The following is a 23,516-nucleotide window of genomic DNA, read 5'->3' as shown; positions in this document are numbered from 1 at the left end:
AAATACCCAATAAATCCTAATTCCTGAAAAAATACCTTTAAAACATCTTATTTTAATTAATAAAAATTAATCATGTAATAAAATAGTTTTTCCTGAAAATTCTCCGGTCTCCGTTCCTCGTTCGAGCGCAAAATGAAATTTAAAAATTTTTAATGCATGAACTTTTAAAATTTCATGAATTAAATCCTATCATGCAATAATAATGCATAAAATGCATAAAAATAATTAAACACAATTTAATAAAATAAAAATACATTTTATGCTTTAAAAGAATTTAATAAAATACCAAAGAATTTAATAATTTGCATGCATGTGGTTCACGTGGACTTTTCGATTTTCGGGACGTTACAGTTGACCTCCCAATTAATGGTCATAATCTGTCATTAGCAGCCTTTATTCCATGTTAAATGCTTCAGTTACAAGTCATAAGCTGAATCAGTAAATGTCTGCTGCAATCTCGCGCTACTGAACTCTTCTGTTGCTGGATTCTATCTGCTAGAAAACTACCTACCAGCTTCTGGAATATTAGTTGCTACTGGAATCGTTAGCTTCTGAAATATGATAGAAAACTACCTACCAGCTTCTGGAATATTAGTTGCTACTGGAATCGTTAGCTTCTGAAATATGCTAGCTACTGCTATAAATTCAGGTTCTCACAGTCTAAGTTCAATTAAAATAATTAATTTGGTTTAAAATATCACTCAACCAAGACAGACGGTTGAGTGATAATTTTAGTGTCTTGGTTGAGTGGTAATTTTAGACCAAATTAATTATTTTAATTGAACTTAGTCTATATGTGTGTGTCTTGGTTGAGTGATAATTTTAGACCAAATTAATTTTTTTAATTGAACTTACTAAATAGTTCCCTCTAATATACACCAATGCTTCATTGACATATGGTATTCAGTTTCATCTATTTTGATTCAAACGATTTTTTTTTTTTATTACAACACAAGCGGGGGAGGTGGGGATTCGAACTCGAGAAATCAGCTAATCTTGCAGTGGGTGAGATCACTGGGCTATAACCCCGGTCTCGATTCAAACGATTTTTAGTACTGATATATCTAAAAATAGTTGTCAACAATACACATCCGGATATGACCAGTTTTTTTTTTCTTTTTTAAAAAATCGGTAAAACAAAATTGTACGTAAGATCCCGAGATCGAGTAGAGAAGAAAGAACAAATCATACAAGGACGTGTGGCCTCGAGTTTGACCGATCTACTCAGCTAACATGACAAAAAAATCGAATTTAAAAGTTATTTTCAGAAATCCAAAGACTATAATCAAATGAAGTCTGCATTTGGGTTAATGACTTATTTGAAATGATGAATTTTTTAAATATCTTGTTGGATTAAGCGTGTATAGTGAGAGTAATAATGAAATTAGTAAATTTATGGGAAATTATTGTACATCAAACTGTTGAAGTTGCACCTCTTGATCTGGTTGGTTAGGTGGACTCTAGAAGAGATTTGCAGCTACACGAGGGCGGGGGAAGAATAAATATTTTTTTTTATTATTTTCTCTTTGACTTCAAATTGAGACCTGAAGCTGTAGCTGGAAGGAATACAAGATCAAGACGCCGATCTTAACGGATAATATTGTCTCTGTTAAAGATCAGACCAATAGAAGAAAAATGGTAAGACTTATATATAAGAGATATGAGGTATCACCAGCAGATTGACACGCACCTCTTATGACTTATGGCCCTAACATTCCGATCCATTAGCACTCAAGTAGGTGCACTATGTGTTGCCGTTTGTATAAGTAAATAAAATTATATCTTGACTAACAACTATTGTTTTTAACCTAGTGATAAATACTTGATAATAACATATCCATTATTTCAAATCTATTTGATTGATTTGATGAATTTACCTTAATTAAATTAAAATCCACTATCTATTAATATAATTAAATATTTTAATGGTCATTACAATGTTTTTTTTTTTTAAATTATAACTAGATATGTTTAAAATGCATGCAGTCAAGACGAGTGTTTAAAATCTCTTCATCCAAATCCAATCCTCTTGCAATCGCTTGATAAGGATGCTTTATTTCGACTAGCTCGGACTCAGCCAAAGCCAAGCAGAATATTTTGAGATGGGATACTTTTCAAATTTTAACACAATGTTGGCAGACATTTGGTTTATTGAACTCTTAACTTGGTAATTGTTTTCTCGAGTTCAATGTGAAGATACTTTAGTAGTGGGATTTCTTAGGCTTTGAACACACTGAGGAATTAATACCAAATCGTTCGATCTACATTAAACTATAAATGTGATATATATTATCTCACTTTCGGATCCAAGACACCATATGGAACATGATCATCATATAAATTTCCTTTGAGAAAAATATCCAAATTGTTCATGTATGGTTGCCTAATATTGATTTAACCATCTAGTTGATAAATTAAAATCGTTTAATTTAGTTTTTTTCTTGTCGGAGTGCTAGACATGACAGCAACATTCGACGTCATGGTAACAACAAAAACATGCATGACACATTAGCCTCAACAGAAAAAGGACTAATTAATAATATCTGATCAACTAAGGATATCAAAGTCAGAATTAAACCAACTGCTAAGTACCGATTTTATAATTTTTTCCATTTTTTTTACTCTGCTAGTATTTATCCTAGATATTGAAATTACTACAAGTTTGAACTAATTAATGCCATCGCAGTTCTTGCAGTGATCTCAACATCAGGAAGTACACGAAGAGTACTGGTGAAATTAGCTAGGTGAGTTTCATCTTGGATCATCTTCCATTAATGGCACTGAATTCTTCAGCCATGGTGAGGTGCAAATAGTAATCTTGGTTCAGTTCTTCCACAAGACTTTCTAAGATACTCGAATCTAAGTATGCTTGAGAATTCTCATTCTCGGTTCCAGGCTTTTGCAACGTCCCCGCATGGCTGCTGAAAACTTGGTTCATAGATTCATGCCCCCAGTGCGAAATCGGCAAACTCTGTAGGCTACCACGGTTGTCTATGAAATCACACCCGATAGATGGCTGTGTAACGAAGTACGGGTGATCGGTCTCATGAGGTGCTGCGATTCTAGCCATGTCGAATCCGAGATTAGCCATTTGATTTCCGACCATTTCTATCTCCTCTTTTATGCTAGCCACCTGCACCATAACTCCATCAACCATTATAGTGAAATGGGTTGAACACAAGATTTTCCTAGAGTTACGTTAAGAGAAGAAATTAACCTGTTGCTCTAGAGCAAATATATGCGCTACACAACCGTAAATCGGGTCATGCATACGTGCAAGTGCCTCGTAAGATATGGTAATGGCCGCATCACTTCTACTGTGCACCGGGAGATGCAACAATAACTTTGAGACGTTACTTGCTCCAAAAACCTTGTGAACAGCTGAGAAGTGCGTCGCTGCCTGCTCGTAACAGAAGTATGGCGCGAAGACGCAGTCGCTGGTGCACCGTCTTCTCAAGAACTTGCAAGCGCCACACGATGAGCCGAGTCCCGTCATTTTTGCCTTTTAGTTATCTATATTTTTTGATGTTCTTGGTGATCTTAGATTTGTCACAAGTCTATATGTTTGTGTAAGCATGGGGGAATTAGGATCTAAGATTTATATAATTGTGCTAAAAAGAGTTGGATGTGCCTTTCATTAGGTTCAAGGGACATTCCTACTTTATGTCAAAAGTGAAATTCTTTTAGGTCTCCTTTGTGGGCAGCAATTTCATTCACAAATTGAGTAACCTTTCCTTCTTTGTGGTCTACTTAATAGTTCACCTTAGAACACTTATTTCTCGATAAATGGAAACATATATCATTAAATTAACATTCAGAGAATAGGATATTGAAAATATAATTTCATATTAAAGTCGTATTTTATAGCTTTATTTATAATAAGATTACAACTGTTGAGTAATTTTCTGTAAAAAAAATTTGAAAATAATGTTAAAATTAAGATTTTAAGGGGATGAATTTTTATACTAGTTTTTTTTATATAAAAAAATTGATCAGGTTAAAATTATAAGAATTTTTGGGCATTTTATTATAATAATAAATAGTAGTAATATAATATCGTACACATATTATATCTGCTGATCGAAAAGGAAAGAAAGGAATGGGACTTTTCTCACTATTTTTTTTTTTTTTTTTTGCATAGAATTCCACCAGTGGAAAGCTCGCACAAACAACCTGTTACTTCATTGTGAGCCCGGGAGAAAAATTTGCAGATTATATGGAAGTGGTTCGCAATTGGAGTAATTTACAATCAATAGCGTTACGCATAATATATTTGAGAACTTTGTAATTTCGGGGGAAATTTTGCACAAACCTTCGTGTAAGTTGACCTCGTCTAAGTCGTCAAAACTTGGTCTTTATATCCTAAGTTTGTTTATTTTTTTGTTTACTTCAATTCTAGCTAGTCCTTTTTCGGAGAAGAGCTGGTATAACACATGATATGTCAACAACAATTGGCGGGACGTGGATATATTCCATCTCGGCAATGTTATGTACGTATAACATCACTTTGATGGAAAATAAACTAAAAACAACTTATTTTATGCATGCACAATATTTTTTGGTATTAATAATTAATTTTGTGAAAAGTTTAGAAATCATATTAAAATATGAACTTCAAACACGAATTTTTTTTATTTTTTTACATAATTAATTACATTAAGTATTTAAATATAATTTTTTTGTCATTTTCTAATATATGACATTAATTCAATAAAAATATTTTTTTATTTTCTTGATTCATAACAATCATAGAACCAAAATTGTTTTCCTAAACCCTTAATTTATTATTATTGAAAAATTCCTTAATTATTATTACAATATAGTATATAAATATAATATAGATTTCCATGTCCAATCAACATTCGAATATGTGGCTCCAAAAATGAGAATAATGCTGATTAGCAAGTAGCCTATATTAATGTTTTTTTGGAATAGGTGAGTAGCCAAAGTACAATAGTGTGCTTGTCTCTTTATTTCTCAATAATGACTACTCAAAATGCCTTTTACATATTATAATTATAATTTTAGTTTCATAATGCCTTTTACATATTATAATTATAATTTTAGTTTCATAATGCCTTTTACATATTATAATTATAATTTGGCCCTTTTCACTGTTGATATTTCATTCTTCAGTGTACCAATTGGGTGTGATGAAAGTGAATTTACTTTTGTGCTTACCCATTCTACTCAATTAGCTCAACATAATGTCTTTTTTTAAAAGTTCCAAGTACTTGTGTTATCTCTCTCTGATTTGTATAAAAAGTTGTTTGAAATTTGTATGTGTAAATTTGAGTTTTCGATATAATTTCTTACTATTAGATTAAGTAAAAAGATATATATCTGATTTCGCAATTGTGCTCGTAGTGTCTGATCCAAAGATTTACTATTAATTGTACATTAAAATCGTGGTATCGTTGCAACTGAAATCTTATCAATGAAATTATATCATAAACGTGGAGTGTCCGTGGAGATATATATACATATTGGAACTTGCAGCACATGATGTTAGATATTTTAAAAAAAGTAAAATAAAAAATCAAATGACTGCTGAATTTGTTATTCATTCTTTATGCAAAGTACTTGCATCATTGTCTTGGCTGTTTCCCACTATTTTTCTTGATTGATAATATGCATGGTCCTATTTTTCTTCTCAAGTACTGAGCCAAAAATGGTATCCAACATCTCTGTTGGAGCCCAAAAAGCAAGAAGATTATCAGCCAAAAAAAGATGATTATTAGCGTTTTCGACACAGTAGGCTTTCAGCGATAACCGCGACTACTTGATTTAATACATATGTAGTTTGCATGTGTCATGTGTATATATGTATCTAGGTACATTTTATATATCAAGGCAAGGAGAACAAATTTGAAGAAAACATGTTGAAGTGGTTAAAACAGTTGATTGATTTGTGTGCTTCGAGTCTCTAGATATAGCAAATTAAAGAGACAATTGGAGACAAAATGCCATTTCTGTTGACATGAGATTCGAACTTTCCGTCTTGTCAATCCCTAAAGAAAATGGTGGGGAGGAGCCATTCTACTACTTTTCAACATAAAGATGAAGCAGTCCAGTTCCATTATTATTATTACTATTATTTATTAATATTTTCTATTTTTAAATATATTTTTTAATGTTAGGCTTGCTAACTTATTCAGCTAAGAGTGAGAACTAACTTGTCTTTATTTTTACACATGAGAATATTATTTTATTTTGTCATGAGTGCATTTGGAAAGGGAAGATCTTACACCAGCCGTGGTGTGGTTCTTTAAAGGGAAAAATATCTGAGAAAACAATGTAATGTGTGGACAGGGAAACACTTCTACATTATTAGCCATGAAATTAGCTAGCTTCAGCGACAAGAACCGAAAAATTCAATAAATATTTATCAAACGAAATTCGGAAATCATACAAATAGAGGAAGGAAATTTTGGGGTAAATTGTAAGATTTGTATTGTATTTTGATCATTTTATTTAAAAAAAAATTTACCGAGCAATTTGGGAATAAATTGCGGGTGTTGGTTAACTTGTCTAAATATAAAGGAATTCCTACAGCCTAGGCCAGCCCCGACTTGCATCCGCCACTGGGGCTTTGGAACACATGTTCTTATCAATTGGTTCAAGCTGATTCATCGCTAGAGTATCCCATTTCAGATTGCACTCTTATGCTTATAAAACATACAATTATTTTTGTCTCGAGTTCATACAAAATACATAGAAATTTTAACAAAATGAAAAATAAAATAAAATAAAAAAAACACTGACAACAATAATCTAAGTATATATGCACGAGTAATTTAATGTAATTGAACTTGGGCTTATTTGATCTTAAGGAGTACTCTCCCCTTAATATGAGTATAATATTTGGATTATTTATGCTGAAAAACCCTACTTTAAAGTGGGATTATTGTTGTTGTTGTTACTATTATTATTAATTACAATGTGATGGATTATTTTTATTTTAACGTGGATTTGAACTTACGGGTTTTCTTTGGTGAGAAAAATTTACGCCACTATACCACTGATGTGTTAGATAAAGAACACAATCTTCTTGGCATCTTCAGGATGTCATCCTTATTCGATTATACCCATTGTAGCAATCTATAAATGAAAACGGCTACAGTCAACTATACCGGAAGAGGCATATCCAACTAGTTGTTATCCCAATAGTCAAGATCCACTATCAATGTAATACCCTTGTCTCACATCTTAAAAATTAAAGATTTAAAATGAGTTTATAATGTGCTTATAATGGACTTCAATAGCAACTTGAGTTAATCATTTTCGTAAAAGCGAGGACGAATACGAAGTAATTGCTATATGGGCTCATTGTGCAGTCACGCAGGCGCGGGCCCGAATTTGGGGAGTGACAGAAAGGTATCAGAGCCGGTCACCAGCAAAGAACACCGGGAAACAAGTGTTTTGCGGGGCAAAGTGCTACGTGCATGGAGCCATCTCTTGAACATGCTGGGCAAAGTGTTACATGACGGGAGTCACCTCTTGAACTTGTAGGAGCCACCTCTAGATTCTCGGTGCTGGTGAATCGAGTGGTCAGGCCGCGATGAGGACGTCGCGTTCTGAAGGAGGGGTAATTGGGATACCTTTGTCCCACATCTTAAAAATTACAGATTTAAAATGAGTTTATAATGTGCTTACAATGGACTTCTATAGCAACTTGTGTTAATCATTTTCGTAAAAGCGAGGACGAATACGAAGTAGTTGCTATAGGAGCCCATTGTGCAGTCACGCAGGCGCGGGACCGAGCTCGGGGTGTGACATCCAAGGGTGCTCTAGTGTAATGTGAATGTATATCATTTATAAATAGTAAGATAAGAACAAATAATGTGCAAGTCGAGGAAGAATCTTAAACTAGGGATGTAAATGAATCAAGTTGCACATGAGCTATTCGAATTTCGATAAAAGCTTGTTAAAGCTCGTTTGATGAGGCTCATTAAGTTAAATGAACTAAACTCAAGTATTACAATATTCGGTTCGTTTGCTCGTGAACAAGTTGTAGGTTAATTAGTCAGCTATTAGATGAAAAAACAAATATCAACTTATTGGACTAAAATTTCAAGTGACACAAAATTTTGTTTATATGATACATTATATTACTAACGTGTCCAAGACACGCTAGTTCCCCGTGAAAAAAATAAAGAAAATAAAAGTGTTAGAGTGCAATAATTACATTTTATAGGAGAACGATCGATTTGAATTGCATTGTTATCACTATATATAACTTTGGGTAAAACGAAAAATACATATATACAATTGATATAAGAGTCAAGGTCACGGGTTCGATTCTCATAGATTGTCATTAGGAGTATATTTATTGGGATGAGATTGTCGGGGGTGCAATGATTTCTCTTGCTAGAACATCGATCAAACTGTACATACAAATTTTGGTAAAACGGCAAACATTCTGTCCTACAAAAATCAAATACAACTTATTGGATTAAAATTAAACTTAGAAGATTTACAGGATCAAAAGTAAAAAAATGTAAACTTATAGGATGAAACATTAATTTTCTCTAAATAGTACTTATTCCTTAAAAATAACAGAAAATTCATTGTGTTTTTAAGAGCAGAGATGATGTTTATTTAATAGTTGTAAAATAGTAGTATAGATATACTGTGAATATTGTTGGTATAGATATAATTATATTTCATATTTTCATATCGTATTGAAATTTCTGTAATTTAGGCGTAATCCGGGCCATGGAGGAGTAAGGACACATTCTATAATAGGAGGACAAAACGATGGTTTTCAAGATTCTATGTCATAGAGAAAAAGGATAAAGCCTACAATGTCTCGTTGTAATGCCAAGAAAACAATGTGACAAGTGAAATTACCAAATTTTAATTGGATAAGAGTAGACCAAAAATAATAACCTCAAATTTTCAAAAACTTATGAATCTATGAAGATTATTCTTTTTAAAAAAAGGGAAAAAAATTTCCTTGCATTTGATTGCCACGTGGAATGTGGGCCATCTCCATTGTATGGCCAATAGGAAAACAATGCCTAATCCTCAAGATTTTAATTTGTGTCCACAATTTAAAGTTTCCCCATACTATAAGTTATCCCACACGACTTCCCTTATCTCTTCAGAGTGGCTCTCACTGCTCTTGAATTCGAATACATACTCCACAATCTTATACACTTCGATCACTTGCAGCAATGGTTGCCGCAGTCTCGACCATTGGATCCGTTAACCGGGCGCCGGTATTCGAATTTTTTCGTGTTTTATGGGGGTTTAGTTTGTATCCTGTATAGATATAATGTGACATGGGCTTTTGTTAAAGTCCAAGTTTTGAATCAAAATGGAAACTAATCTAAACAAAATTCCAGCATTTTCTCGACTTTACAATCAATTGATCAATTACATTAAGATCAAGTTGAATATTGCAGGTGAATTTGAATGGATCTGGGGCTGGAGCTGCAGTCTCCAGCTCATCCTTCTTTGGAAGTAGCTTAAAGAAGGTGAATTTGGCATTCGTCCCAAAGAGTTCACGTTCGAGTTTCAAGATCGTGGCGGAGGACAGATGGAAGGGACTTGGTGAAGATATTTCCGATGATCAACAAGATATTACTAGAGGAAAGGGTATGGTTGATGCTCTCTTTCAAGCTCCTTCCGGAATGGGAACACACGACGCCGTCCTTAGCTCGTACGAGTACCTCAGCCAGGGACTTAAAACGTAATACTTTGTTTCATATATTAGTGAAATTTAGCATGACAAATATTAACAATGTTAATCGTTACTACTAGATATAACTTTGACAACATAGAGTCGGGATATTACATTTCTCCGTCTTTCATGGACAAGGTTGTGGTTCACATCACCAAGAACTTCATGACATTGCCTAACATCAAGGTGATCTCATATGCAAGTCATCTTATTATATAAGGTTTTTATTAGTTAAAATACATCATTTTTATAAGATTGTTCTTCGATAAAGATAGAAAGTTAAAAAGTACCCTTTTATGTATGCTTATTCAAAGAATGATACTTGATTCGAGGTTGTTAATGTTCCACAGGTTCCTCTTATTTTGGGTGTTTGGGGAGGCAAAGGGCAAGGAAAATCATTCCAATGCGAGCTTGTCTTCGCCAAGATGGGAATCAAGTATGTTGCATATAAATTGTTGTTGGTTGGTTTATGATCTCAATATCTGATAAAAATGATAAGAAAATCAACCTGACCAATACGTGTATGAACAGCCCTATCATGATGAGTGCCGGAGAGCTCGAAAGCGGGAACGCCGGAGAGCCCGCGAAGCTGATCAGGCAACGATACCGTGAAGCAGCCGACTTCATCAGGAAGGGAAAGATGTGCTGCCTCTTCATCAACGATCTGGACGCCGGCGCGGGGCGTATGGGCGGGACGACTCAGTACACCGTCAACAACCAGATGGTGAACGCCACGCTCATGAACATCGCCGATAACCCCACCAACGTGCAGCTCCCCGGCATGTACAACAAAGAAGAGAACCCCCGTGTGCCTATCATCTGCACGGGTAACGACTTCTCCACATTGTATGCTCCCCTCATCCGTGACGGGCGTATGGAGAAGTTCTACTGGGCTCCCACACGTGAAGACCGTATAGGCGTTTGCACCGGCATTTTCCGTACCGACAACGTCCCGTTGGAAGCCATCGTAACCCTAGTCGACACCTTCCCAGGCCAATCCATCGGTGTGCTAGCTAACTTCATATCCTTCAATCTTGTTCAAAACCAATATACATATTTATTTATTTGAAACTAAAATATTAGATAAACTGCAGATTTCTTTGGCGCTTTGAGGGCAAGAGTGTATGACGACGAAGTGAGGAAGTGGGTTTCAAATGTCGGAGTCGATCTGGTGGGACGGAAACTAGTTAACTCGAGGGAAGGACCGCCGAAATTCGAGCAGCCGGAGATGACACTAGAGAAGCTGATGGAGTATGGATACATGCTTGTGAAGGAGCAGGAGAATGTGAAGAGGGTGCAATTGGCTGAAACATACTTGAAAGATGCTGCCCTTGGAGATGCTAACAAGGATGCCATTGACAGTGGAGCTTTCTTCAAGTGATCAGCTTTCCATGTACGAATTAATTGATTAAATCCACCTTAATTTCATAAATATTATAAGATGAAACATTTAATTTTATTTTGTTTATTTTATTTCAGATTATAATATAAATATGCAGCAAAGTGAGTGAATGTTCCTGTGCCTAAAGTTTGTAGAAACTGATCACCATAACGCAACTAGTTAATTTTGGTGCTTGTGGTTTCACTTGGATTGTTATCCTGTAATTGTGTGATGATATCATACACTTCAGCCTTTGTTCATAAATTTATTCTGTTAAATCATTTTTTTATATATTTTCTTTTTTGCTTCAAAGATTTTCATTTTTGAATCCTTTGACTTCTTGTGCCTCTTACTGCTTAGATTAATAATTGGTTTTTTTTAAGAAAAAGACGTTATTTTTAGGGAAAATAACCAAAAATAATGATCATCCAGTCTCTGATTGTATGTTTTATGTTTTGGCCATGTAAGTTGTCACGCTCTGCAACAAAATCCGATGATATCATTGTTGCTTTTAAATATATATTCGAAAATAACAAGCCTGTTGCAAACACACTTAAAACATTATATTATTCATAACAAAATATGTTCTTATATATTAACTGGGGTAACTGGTCCTAAAATCTATATTGTATTTTTAATTTTTACTTTTATTTATTTATTATTCTTTAATTTTTAAATAAGTTTAAAATAAACTTCGTAGCAATTTTGAGCAATTGTGGTGTTGCGGGGCGCGGGTAGGGAGGAGAGTAGACCAAATTGAAGGGGGAGCAAAATACTTATAATATTTAATAAAATACCTATTGTTAATCAATTAGGGGGTGTTCTGTTGAGGCAGGCGTCGCACCCACCCGCCCCTTGGCTCTGAGCGTCTTTGGGTGTGAGCCATGCTCAAGATTCAGCTGCGTCCTACTTTTTTTTTTTTTTAATTAGTTTAAATATTATTCAAAATTATGGAATTTGAGTCTAAATCAAATATATTCAGGTATAGGTTCGAGTCAAATTTGAGGGTCTAATGATTTTATTCGATAGTTTGCGATTTGTAATGCGCTTTTTTATTTAGGACATTGCAATTTTGGAGTTGATATGACATCGATGTAACAGCCACGTATGTATTGTCATGTACCTGTGGAAAAAAATAATCAAAATTTTAAAAAGGTGAAATATATCATATTAAAAATGTATTTATAGAAGTGTTTTTCACGAATTTTTTATAAAATATTTTAAAAGGAATAATTATATGTTTGAACAACTATTCTATGTAAAAATGTTTTAAAAGTTGAAAAGTTATTGGAACAGCTATTTAAAAAATTGATTTTATAGCTAAAAATAATTAAAAAGATGTTTGGAAAACTATTCTATAAAAAAATTTAATTCTCGTTTAATCCTCCGTTTTAAATTTTAAAAACATAAAAGATACAGGTCTAGTGTCCTTTTAAAACTATACTTCCATGAAAATGTACTACTTTTTATGATAAGAATATTACTTTTTATTGTGAATATCGGTAGGATTGATCCGTCTCACAGATAAAGTTTCGTGAGACAGTCTCGCAAGAGACATACTCTTCCTCCTAGTTTAGAAACGATATTTAAAGAGTAATTATGTAACAGAAATCAAAGAATAAATAGAGTTCATAGAAAAATTAATTATGAAATAGCAATTAACCGATCCACTAAACTAAATTGTCTCTAATGAACTGACATTAATACTTCTATCGAATTTTTAAAATTTTCTACAGGAAAATATACATAGTTCCGCCCCTTTTATGAGTAATAATTAACGAACTGCTTGAAGTCAACTCCAGAATTTATTACTCTCATGATTGTATCACGATTTTGTATTCAAGGATCCATATTTCAACATGTGAATATAATATTAATGTTGATAGTGTTAATATAAAACAACATGAGTCATTACATCAATTGTTCGGATAGCTTGAACTCAACCTCTTTCTCCCCATTTTGTACTATTAATGTCAATGGTTGTAGTTCTTCAATGCACATTCCACTCTTTTGAATTTGTAAATGTTCACATATGACATACTAAATCGCCAGGTCGGGTTGAGTTGAGTTGGGTTGGTCCTATAAACTCGCTCGGGTCTAAGTAAATACCCGTCATATTGATGTGTTTCGGTCGTACGTGTTTGTTATATTATTGTTGTGTTGCTAAATTATACAAATCAATCAACGTGTGCTAAGTCATTGATTTATCTTCAAGTGATCCTTCATATCTATTCTAATTAATCTTCTTTTCTTTTTTGTCATTTTTTCATAACAATTAATTGATGTCACATAATTCGGACCGTATCAACCTTTATATATATATATATATATATATATATATATATGTATGTATGTATATATATATATAATAAGTATAGATATGCAAACATACAAGAATTTTTAAGAAAAAACATAAATGTAATGGGCCGCCTAACTGGACCTAAGGTGGGCCTAAGAGTAGTTTCAAGCCCATTTTGAGAAGGGCCCAGAAAATATTTAATGTTTATCTACGAAACTATTAAATTGCATAACCACTTAAACATACAAATAAAAGAGTGAAGAAAATAATTTGATGCGATTAAAAAAATAACACCCGAGGAAATACATCCAACCGATTTCTTCAATGGAACCAAACCACCTCAAAATATATTTCTGTGTGTCAAATAAAAAAAGGTGAGATGACTCTGTTCGAATGTGAAATCACGGTTATGGGCTTTTTATTTATAGGTATAGAGTTTCAATGAATACATAATTTGTTATATATGACAAGTAGATCTGTACATATTAATGTAATATTTTGTTATATCTCTAAATTATAAATAGAAAGATAAAAACTTGTGTGAGACGGTCTAACGGGTCGTATTTTGTGAGACGAATATTTTATTTGGGTTATCTATGAAAAATTATTACCTTTTATGCTAAAAGTATTACTTTTTATTGTGAATATCGGTAGGGTTGACCCGTCTCACAGATAAAGATTCGTGAGATCCGTCTCACAAGAGACTTACTCAAATAGAAATAGGATTTTTATCGTATCATCATATTCTAATTTTAATTTAATCCTCTCGATTAATTGATAATTTTTTTAAAAAAATCTACAAATTTTTTTAAACTCGATATTTTTAAAAAAAAATGTTGAGTTTTCCCTGAATTTTCTTCTTTTAATTCTAACCATTTTAGAAATTTTAATTAAAAGTTAGACGATTATGTGAATATTTCCTGAATTAACATTTGTCTTGTTGTGCATTTGATAATAAATTCTTGTAATTGAACTTTTTTATCCTTAACATGTCAAAATAGCTAGACAAGTACTATACAAATTATTATTTAGATTTTTTTAGCTTCATAGTTTGATAATTCTATAAATATATTGAACATTATACATTATTTATCTTTTTTATATTTAAACTTATACTCCACTGTTTTAATTTTTGAAAACATTTATAAATGAAAAATAAGAAATTGAATGCGACCTATTGTTTGTTGGTCTATATTTTTTATTCAATTAATACCAAAAAATCATCAGGTACAACCATGATAACAGGTACAATGTATTAAGCCTACATTATTATTATTACTATTTTATGAACATTTGGAGTTGACGTTGAAAATATTTCAAAAAACCCCAAAGAAGGGTGATTATAAGATTACATCAGTTTTTATTTGTTAATTTTTTAGGATATTTTACCGGTTGTAATTTGTGACACTACATGCTTAGATTTCTTGGTTTAGTTTGAAAGGTTAATTCCCCGTTGAATCTCGATATGACTATACATCCTCATGAATAAAGTTGTTTATTAACTATCGTGTTTTCAAATTTTGAAGACATTTGTTTCTATAATTTTAAATCTTGAACACATGAACCCCCTTTTTCTGTCCGTGTGCTCAAGTTTTGAAAATACATAAAATTAATAGTCATAAGATAGTTTCAGTAATCTTGAGATTTCACGAGTTATATATAATTAACCCTAGCTTGAAAGATATGACAAACTGATCCAAGTTATTTTATGTGTTTTACCAAATCAAACATCCAAAAGACAGATTTTTTTATAATTTAGCTTTGTTAAACATGATTTAATGTATATGACTTTCCCATTTTAACTCTCTTTTTTATCTTTGTTTTTAATAAAATATGTTAGTAGGCTAGGGTAAAAAATTTATTTACCAGTACGAGTAATCAATTAATTTACTTTAAAAAAAAGAGGAAAAACATCATTTAAAAAATATATGTGCATGCCATAAGTTATACATGAACAAATATAAAATGGCAAAAGTGGTAAACGCTTCTCCCAATTTGCAATATTTAACGTCAATAGCTGTGTCTGTCCCCGCATTTTCCTCTCTGTCCCATTAGTAAAACGATCCACGACTTGACTTCGTCGTTCACATAGACTAAAATGGCTGCCAATGATGAAAGGCCGGCGATTGGTATCGATTTGGGAACGACATATTCATGTGTAGCCGTGTGGCGCAGTCGAGATGATCGCGTAGAGATCATACCGAATGATCAGGGCAACCGGACCACCCCATCTTATGTATCTTTCACCGAAACCGAACGCCTCGTTGGCGACGCAGCTAAGAATCTTGCAGCAATGAACCCAGTCAACACTGTTTTTGGTAATTCTTCCTAGCTACTACTTCGTTATGCGGTTTAGTTCATTTCGATTGTGCTTGATGTGGGAGGGAGTTTGTAGTAGAAATTTATGCTGAGTCAATGGCTTGATATTTCCTCAAAAGTCTTCAAAAGCGTTTGGGTCATAATGTTTCTATTTATGTTTGCGCCCAAGTACCAGAAGAGACATGTTTTAAGAACTTCAAGTTTCGAAAATACGAAAATTATGGAAAACCGGTACATTATATCGACTCAGAATGCTTTGGAATTCATAGATCTGTGCAGTGATATTGGCAATGGGCATGGTCTCATAGTTGAAATATACAAATCAGTCTAATTATATGCTAAAAGAATGACTCAGCTTACATATCATTGCTATTTAATAAAACAAGAGTTTTCTGATTTCTTGTGCTTTTTCACTCTATGATATGATTAAATTTACAGATGCTAAAAGATTGATGGGCAGGACATTTAGTGATCCTTTGGTTCAGAATGATATGAAGCACTGGCCATTTAAAGTTATTTCTGGCCCTATGGATAAGCCTGTGATTGTGGTCGCGTACAAAGGTGAAGAGAAACAGTTTTCTGTTGAAGAGATTTCTGCAATGGTTCTTGCCAGGATGAAAGAATGTGCCGAAGCGTATCTTGGATCGACAGTGATTGATGCAGTTATCACTGTGCCTGCATACTTCAATGATTCCCAAAGGCAAGCAACAAAGGATGCCGGAATAATATCCGGGCTCAATGTCATGCGTGTCATTGTCGAACCCACCGCTGCTGCCCTTGCTTATGGTCTTGAGAAAAAAGGTAAGATCTCAGGTGAGAAGAACGTACTTATTTTTGACCTTGGTGGTGGTACATTGGATGTGTCGCTCCTCAATATCGAAAAGGGCCTTTTTAATGTGAAAGCCATAGCTGGTGATACTCACCTTGGAGGAGAAGATTTTGACAGCGAAATGGTAAGCCATTTTGTTTTAGAGTTCAACAGAAAGCACAAGAAGGATATAAGTAACAGCCCCAGAGCATTAAGGAGGTTGAGGACAGCTTGTGAGAAAGCGAAAAGAATTCTATCATCCACGGCGCAAACAACTATTGGACTTGAATGTTTGTACGATGGAATTGATTTTGATTGGAAAATTACGCGTGCAAAATTCGAGGAGCTCAACATGGATAAGTTCCAGCGATGCATGGATCAAGTGGAGAAGTGTTTGAGGGATGCTGGTATGACAAAGAGCAAGGTCCACGACGTAGTTCTCGTCGGTGGATCGACTAGAATCCCTAAGGTGCAAGAATTGCTTCAAGATTTCTTTGATGGAAAGGAGTTGTGTAGGAGCATTCATCCCGATGAGGCCGTAGCATATGGTGCTGCAGTCCAAGCTGCAATTTTGAGTGGTGAGACAAACGAGAAGATTCAAGGCATAGTGCTGTGCGACGTCACTCCTCTCTCTCTTGGTGTAAGTATACGAGATGGCGACATGTCTGTCGTCGTCCCCCGGAACACCACCGTTCCTACTAAGATGGAGGAGGAGTTCAGTACGTTTATAGAGAACCAAACTGATGTGATATTCCAGGTGTATCAAGGAGAAAATCCCCGAACTGATGACAACATTTTGTTGGGTGAATTCTGGCTGTCGGACATCCCTCTTGCTCCAAAGGGGGTTCCTCGATTCGATGTCACATTTGATATTGATGCAAATGGTATCTTAAATGTTTCGGCGGTGGATAAAACAACTGGTAACAATAGCAGCGTCACGATCACAAATGTCAAAGGCAGATTGTCAAAGGATGAGATTGAGAAAATGATTCGGAACGCCGAAAACTACAGGGATGAAGATAGGAAGCTTAAAAAGAAAATCGAGGCTAGAAATTCATTGGAAGATTATGTTTATAAAATGAAAGGTACGGCTAAAAACTTAGTGTTAAAGTCCGCAATCGAAGACGCCATCCAGTGGCTGGACATCAACCAATCCGCCGAAGAGTACGAGTTCGTGGATAAAAAGAATGAGCTACTGAGAATTTTCAAATAAACTTATTGTTAGTATGTATTCGGTTACAGATCCTTGTATCAATCCATTTCTTTGAACATTACCCGTTTGATTTGGAACATAGACTCTAATGTCATTCTATAGACATGGACATATATGTATTCTGCCCTGCTGGGGAATTTGTGTGAGCTTGTTTATTATAAATCAGTCAACTTTTATTTTGGGCATCTTTCAAAGTAAAGTTTCGTTTTGTAAATGCGAAAAGATCACTGAGTTTTGGTTCGATGGCAAAACTATAGGACGATGTTTCGATAAAATCAGACACCCTCTTTTTCTTGGCGGTTCTTTTGCAAGAATTGGGCCTTTGTAAAAAAGGTTTCTGAAAAAGTAGACCTCATTTCAGCTTTACACATAATACAACACATTACCCCATGTATTTTTCATCACGAGGTTCATATTTTTTAAAAACTTTATTGTACGGGTCTATTGTCGCAAATCATCCCTTTTCTTTCCTTGCTAAGTTACAAAGATAATCTTGAATGGATGTCGTTGTGACTTGTGACTAATTTTAACTACAACTGAATATTGTAGTATGGCCAGAATTCCAAACAACTAGGTGGTTTTCTTTTGGTATGGCTGTGTTGTTCGTGATTCCGGCGCGACACAGATGAAAATTTTCCTGTCTTATAGTATAGAGGTTTGTGTCGGTGGATGTCTAAACGAAATGCACCTACAACTTGAAATAAACGAAGTAAAGGAAATCCAATATCTTGACACCCTCAGACCGGGGAAAAAAGCAATTAAATCAAAGGTTCAGACATGAAAATCACATTTCCAAAACATAAATCAATATCCAAATAATATATTTCATCAATTTGGAGGGCAGAAAGTGATGACATATCTTGGCGCCATGCAAGTCTTGAGCCCCGTAGATTCATCATAAGCATAACTATAAGCACGAGGACAGACGGCCTTAAACAAATGTGCGAAAGGCGTAGGCTTGCACGTCTCCAGGCTCGTATACTCACCGGTGCAGCAATATCTATCTTCCCTCGTAGCCAAACAAGCACTCTTGCAAGCCACCACCTTCCCACCCCTCCTCACCGCCAACTTTTCCGGACAGCAACTGTTCAAGTCCGCCTCACACGCTGCCACGCCACATCCACGGCCACCTCCCACCGGAATCATCGACACCGGAAGATTGAATCCGTCCACTAAGCTCACGTCATAGTAATGCTTAGGATTCAAACTCGTTCCGAGTGTCATTTCAACCAATGTCGCTGGAGGCTCTCCCCCGGTGCCCGTGCAATGCAACATCCCCGCACAGTCTCCGGTCTGGCATGATCCTTTACCAGTCTCATCGAAACAGCAGCCCTGTCGAGCCCATATCCGTCCCGACCAATGCTTGGGGCAGTCCACCACCACTTGTTGGCCGCTGTTGAGACGGAAACCGCCGTTGTTCAGTGTCTCGTGGCCGGCGGTGGCGAGTATCCCTGGCCATACAGGGCCTTTGCAGTTATTCACTACAATGAGCTGCGTTCCATCTGCAATCAAGAAATCATAACAACATTTTATAACTTCTGATCATATAAATCAAACTCTTTCTATGATCATAAAGTTCATAAAAACGAAGTAACAATAACAAACCGGAAGTGAATACTGATGTGATGAAGCAGAAAAGGAACAAGAACAGCTTGAAATTCGACATTTCATATGATTTAATTAATTATCGTCGATATTTAACGTAATTCAAAAGAAAAACATCGTAAAGAAGACAGAGGGATGATTCATTAATCTTGAATAAATGGTGGGCAACTGTTTATGAATGGAAATCAAGGCCCACGGCGTGCGGTTTTTCGACCCTTCATTCCACGTTCTATGAAGATGGGTGGATTTGGTGAAAGTGGAGAAAACAGGCAAGTTTAATTATTTAGATCACATAATCATTATTAATTAAAAAATTATTTTTATAAAACAAAATTATCATTAAAGTAACATAAATAACCACGAGTACTAATTTGTTTATAACTACGCATGTAGAAGACTAATTTCGTACGTACGATTTTGTCTCCAATTTATTTCAAAATTTGCTCTGATCCTTGTACCAATGTCGGGCCAAAGTAGTAGTGTTGCGTGTTTGTACAATCTTTTTAATAATGGTATTACGTCCAATTTCGGTCTTCGATAAATCCATCACCCATCAAACGATTATAGGCATCGTCACAGGTCACATATCGATCAATCTTACATCGTTGGACGGACAAAAAAATTATTTATGTTTGAATCGGGGAAGCCTTCGAGTCCTGCTTTTCGGGTGAGTCTATGCTACACAACCTGAGTAGAACTCCCGATGTATAAAGATGTCGAGTACGTAAGAGGATTCTCTTTAGATAAATAAATGAACTTTAAAACTGTATTGCAAGTTTTAATATAATAACATACAAATATGAACGAACCTATACAACTTGGAAGCTAAATCAGACTGACCTATCCCTTCATCTTCAGTCAATTTCAAGATTATTACAAGATTATCGCTCATCCGGGAATGCTCCCACGTAGCTTCTTGCAGTAATTCCAGGTTGTGCTAAACTGTTGCTTCAAACCAACAAGAGCAACATGCAAAACAAGAAGGTGATCTCCGACCATTCTTACACATACTATAAATATATCGATTTTTACTTTAATTCAAAACAAAAACAAGAAAAATTAATGGTCATTGACCAATTTTTTTTGTGGCGTAGAATAAATTTACGATGGGTATGAACAGCATATGCGTTCATATGTATATATTTTGGTTACGTTAGCTCAAATCATTTATTCCGTTTTTTGTTCTCGTTTTAAATTATAATATCATGGAATTTGTTTGGTCCGCATCATTTATGAACATCGAAACATGTGTGGTCCACGGCACATACAATTTAAAAAAAATGGGTCATATATATGCATGGACAAATCTTGGTCATTCATCTATCATTGAACAATGCCCATATGGGTAGGATGAAATAAACCGTGGTCCACTTATTCATTTGATATTGACCAAACAAGAAACTGCAATAAAAAAAATATATTAATAAATCATTGTCTACATAACTATAAATTCATATCAAATAAAATAATCAATAAATTTAAATAATATAAATCACGTAACAAGATACCGAGTACTCTATTAATATTTTATCTTTGGATAAAAAATTAATTTGTAACTGATATCATGTTATATCAATCAAACACTGATAGTAACTATTATATCAAATAATAACTTTCATTCGGTCTGATTTATTATCATATGAAAAACTAAACAACTATCGTATGTTTATCAACATAAGTGCATATGCAATTATATTAAATATTGAACGTCTTTTGGTCTGAAAAATATCTATATAGATTACATACACCAAAAAATTATTTTATATTTTAAATTTAAACTAAATCAAATAAACCTAAATCGTACATTTTTTTTTACAAAATTCCATATCTCGCGCATGGGGTGCCCCGATATTATGCCCATGTGACAAGCACATGACAATCTTAATGAGAGCCCCCGCGCTTGCGCCTGCCTGAATGAACTATGGCACAGGCACGCCCAATATGGGCGTTATATTAGGTATCCTCGTGCGCTCCGCGTTGTCTTGGTATCCGAAAATCTTAATCTCTGTGAATCACCGCCTTCAGCACTGGAACCCTATAGAAACCGTGCGGCGGCGACCATGTAGTTTTGAATTTTAAACTTTCTTAAAGAAAACACTGAACCGTAATTCGAAACTATCAACCTTAATCCATGAAAATTTGTTTTCAATCGAATTTTTTTTCCCAGATTTGGAATAAACATCATGCATAAACTTTAGAACAAAATCTCAATGATTCAAAATGAGTGGCTTTGATGCTACTTGATAGATAAAAATCATACAACCACAGAATCTTTCATACTAAATTATTTAGAATTTGACTGAAAACTAAAGTAGAAGCATACCTGAAGGCACAATCATTAATTCCTTAGAACGACAACTTTTAGATCTACATGTTTTTCCTTCAGAGAATCTTTCAGTTTTCTGTTCACATATATTTTCTATATTGAGTTTAGAGAATAGGGAACACGTCATCACGTGCGATTCGAGACCATGGCCATTATATAAATAATGTTTATCGTTATCTTCTGATATTTTTGTTTTAGTCCGTCGTAAAAATATAAATTATAATTTTGCCTATACACATTATAGGCTCACAACCTATCAGATACAAAGTTCATTAACTAAAACCTTAACCGATCACTTTAAGTTTTAGACATTATCTTAACAAACAACCATCATCATATAATAATTTACACATAAGCTCGTATAATTGAAATTGACCCAACAATTTGATCCTATTTTTTAAAAAACAAAAAAATTACTAAATCCAGAGTTTAAAAGGTATTCGTGCAAATTTTTCTCAAAAATATATTTAAAGATAAATATTTATCATTATATGTGAGGTTTACTTAAAAAGTGTGAATCTTACACACACACACACATATATATATATATAAATATCCACCATTCGAAATATTTTTAAGAAAATATCCTGAATATGACATATCATTGACCAAATTTTGTGCGGTGAAGAAAAAAATTACAATGGATATGAATATGTTCATATATATGTTTTGGTTACGTTAGCTCAAATCATTTGTTATCATTTTAAATTACAATATAATGGAATTTGTTTGGTAGCAATCATTTACGAACATCGAAACATGTGATGTCTACTTATTAATTTGGTATTGACCAAACAAGAAACTGCAATAAAAAAAAATTAATAATACACAATTTAAAATTCACTTCTATATTTATTTGAGGTGAATCTATGTTACACTGTGAGCAAATTTTTCGATTTTTATTTTGTATAAAATGATCAACCAATCATCTCATTTGATAATACAAAGTATAAAGTTTATCAATAATTTTTATTTTGTAGTTAGATGATCGACCTATCATCTTATACAAACACACTAATAATGAAACTCTTGGTATAACATAGACACACCTTTTTACTTGTAGCAATAATCATTTGCATGTGGTTAGGTGTTTTTTTTTCCCAATTTTTTTTGTTTTTGGCCATTCAAAACATTGTATATAAAATAGTTCAAGATTATACTAAAATTAAGAAATTTCATGATGATTTTTTTTTGTGTTTTTGATAAAATTTTAAAATAATTATTTAAATAGGATTATTTTTTGTCAATTGTATATGATGTTTTATAATAACATATATTGATTCTGTAGATACGGATTGGTATGATAATTTAATGAACAAACCTTTTATGTCGAAACATTTAGGTAATAGGTTCAATTTTCACTTAAGTCATTTTTTTATTCTTTTATTTTTTGATTTATTTTTTAATTTATATATCAAAATTACAGTGTAATTCATCGCTATTTATTATAATTATATTTTGATCTTCATTTTTTTATTTTTTTATTTTTCAACTTATTTTTTAATCTATATATCAAAATTACAGTGTAATCCATCGCTATTTCTTGTAATTATATTTTAATCTTCATTTAAATATAAATCAAATGAATTATAAAAAATATTATACAAGCATGCAACGCGTGCGTCGGTACACTAGTATATATTAAGGTTGGGCCTAATTGAGACAAAATAGACACCAACTTTTTTTTCCCATTTTGCCCTTATTTCATACCAATATTACAATTTTGTTTTTTGTTTTTTTCACTTTAACCCCTCGATAATTTATCAAATTTCACTTTAATTTATCGATAATTATAAAAAAAAAATCGTACAAGAGTAATTAGTAGATAATTAAGATTTTGATAGTCAATCATACGGTTCAGAATATTATAATTTCCT

At 33.7% G+C, this 23,516-nt stretch overlaps 4 protein-coding genes across 4 annotated transcripts; 2 read left to right on the top strand and 2 right to left on the bottom strand.

Annotated features, from left to right (window-relative positions):
- Positions 1-2,653: 2,653 nt before the first annotated feature.
- On the bottom strand, positions 2,654-3,543 carry LOC142517333 (LOB domain-containing protein 33-like). The gene is made up of 2 exons (XM_075619914.1): positions 3,218-3,543; positions 2,654-3,133 (listed from the first exon to the last, which is right to left on the bottom strand). Exons 1-2 carry the CDS (start codon positions 3,494-3,496, stop codon positions 2,762-2,764), a joined length of 651 nt encoding a protein of 216 aa, XP_075476029.1. The 5' UTR covers positions 3,497-3,543; the 3' UTR covers positions 2,654-2,761.
- Positions 3,544-9,061: 5,518 nt separating this feature from the next.
- LOC142538401 (ribulose bisphosphate carboxylase/oxygenase activase 2, chloroplastic-like) lies at positions 9,062-11,356 on the top strand. The gene is made up of 7 exons (XM_075643727.1): positions 9,062-9,224; positions 9,411-9,697; positions 9,769-9,874; positions 10,039-10,124; positions 10,220-10,692; positions 10,783-11,081; positions 11,168-11,356. Exons 1-6 carry the CDS (start codon positions 9,180-9,182, stop codon positions 11,067-11,069), a joined length of 1,284 nt encoding a protein of 427 aa, XP_075499842.1. The 5' UTR covers positions 9,062-9,179; the 3' UTR covers positions 11,070-11,081; positions 11,168-11,356.
- A 4,005-nt stretch (positions 11,357-15,361) lies between these two features.
- On the top strand, positions 15,362-17,893 carry LOC142538393 (heat shock cognate 70 kDa protein-like). Its single transcript, XM_075643722.1, has 2 exons — positions 15,362-15,686; positions 16,126-17,893. Exons 1-2 carry the CDS (start codon positions 15,467-15,469, stop codon positions 17,706-17,708), a joined length of 1,803 nt encoding a protein of 600 aa, XP_075499837.1. The 5' UTR covers positions 15,362-15,466; the 3' UTR covers positions 17,709-17,893.
- Positions 17,894-18,403: 510 nt separating this feature from the next.
- On the bottom strand, positions 18,404-19,569 carry LOC142517317 (thaumatin-like protein). Its single transcript, XM_075619913.1, has 2 exons — positions 19,314-19,569; positions 18,404-19,210 (listed from the first exon to the last, which is right to left on the bottom strand). The coding sequence occupies exons 1-2, from the start codon at positions 19,372-19,374 to the stop codon at positions 18,537-18,539; spliced, it is 735 nt and encodes a 244-aa protein (XP_075476028.1). The 5' UTR covers positions 19,375-19,569; the 3' UTR covers positions 18,404-18,536.
- Between the last annotated feature and the right edge of the window lie 3,947 nt (positions 19,570-23,516).

This window comes from Primulina tabacum, chromosome 1 (genome assembly GCF_025594145.1).
Source record: "Primulina tabacum isolate GXHZ01 chromosome 1, ASM2559414v2, whole genome shotgun sequence".
Lineage (NCBI taxonomy): Eukaryota > Viridiplantae > Streptophyta > Magnoliopsida > Lamiales > Gesneriaceae > Primulina > Primulina tabacum.
This window is presented reverse-complemented; position numbering and strand designations above follow the sequence as displayed.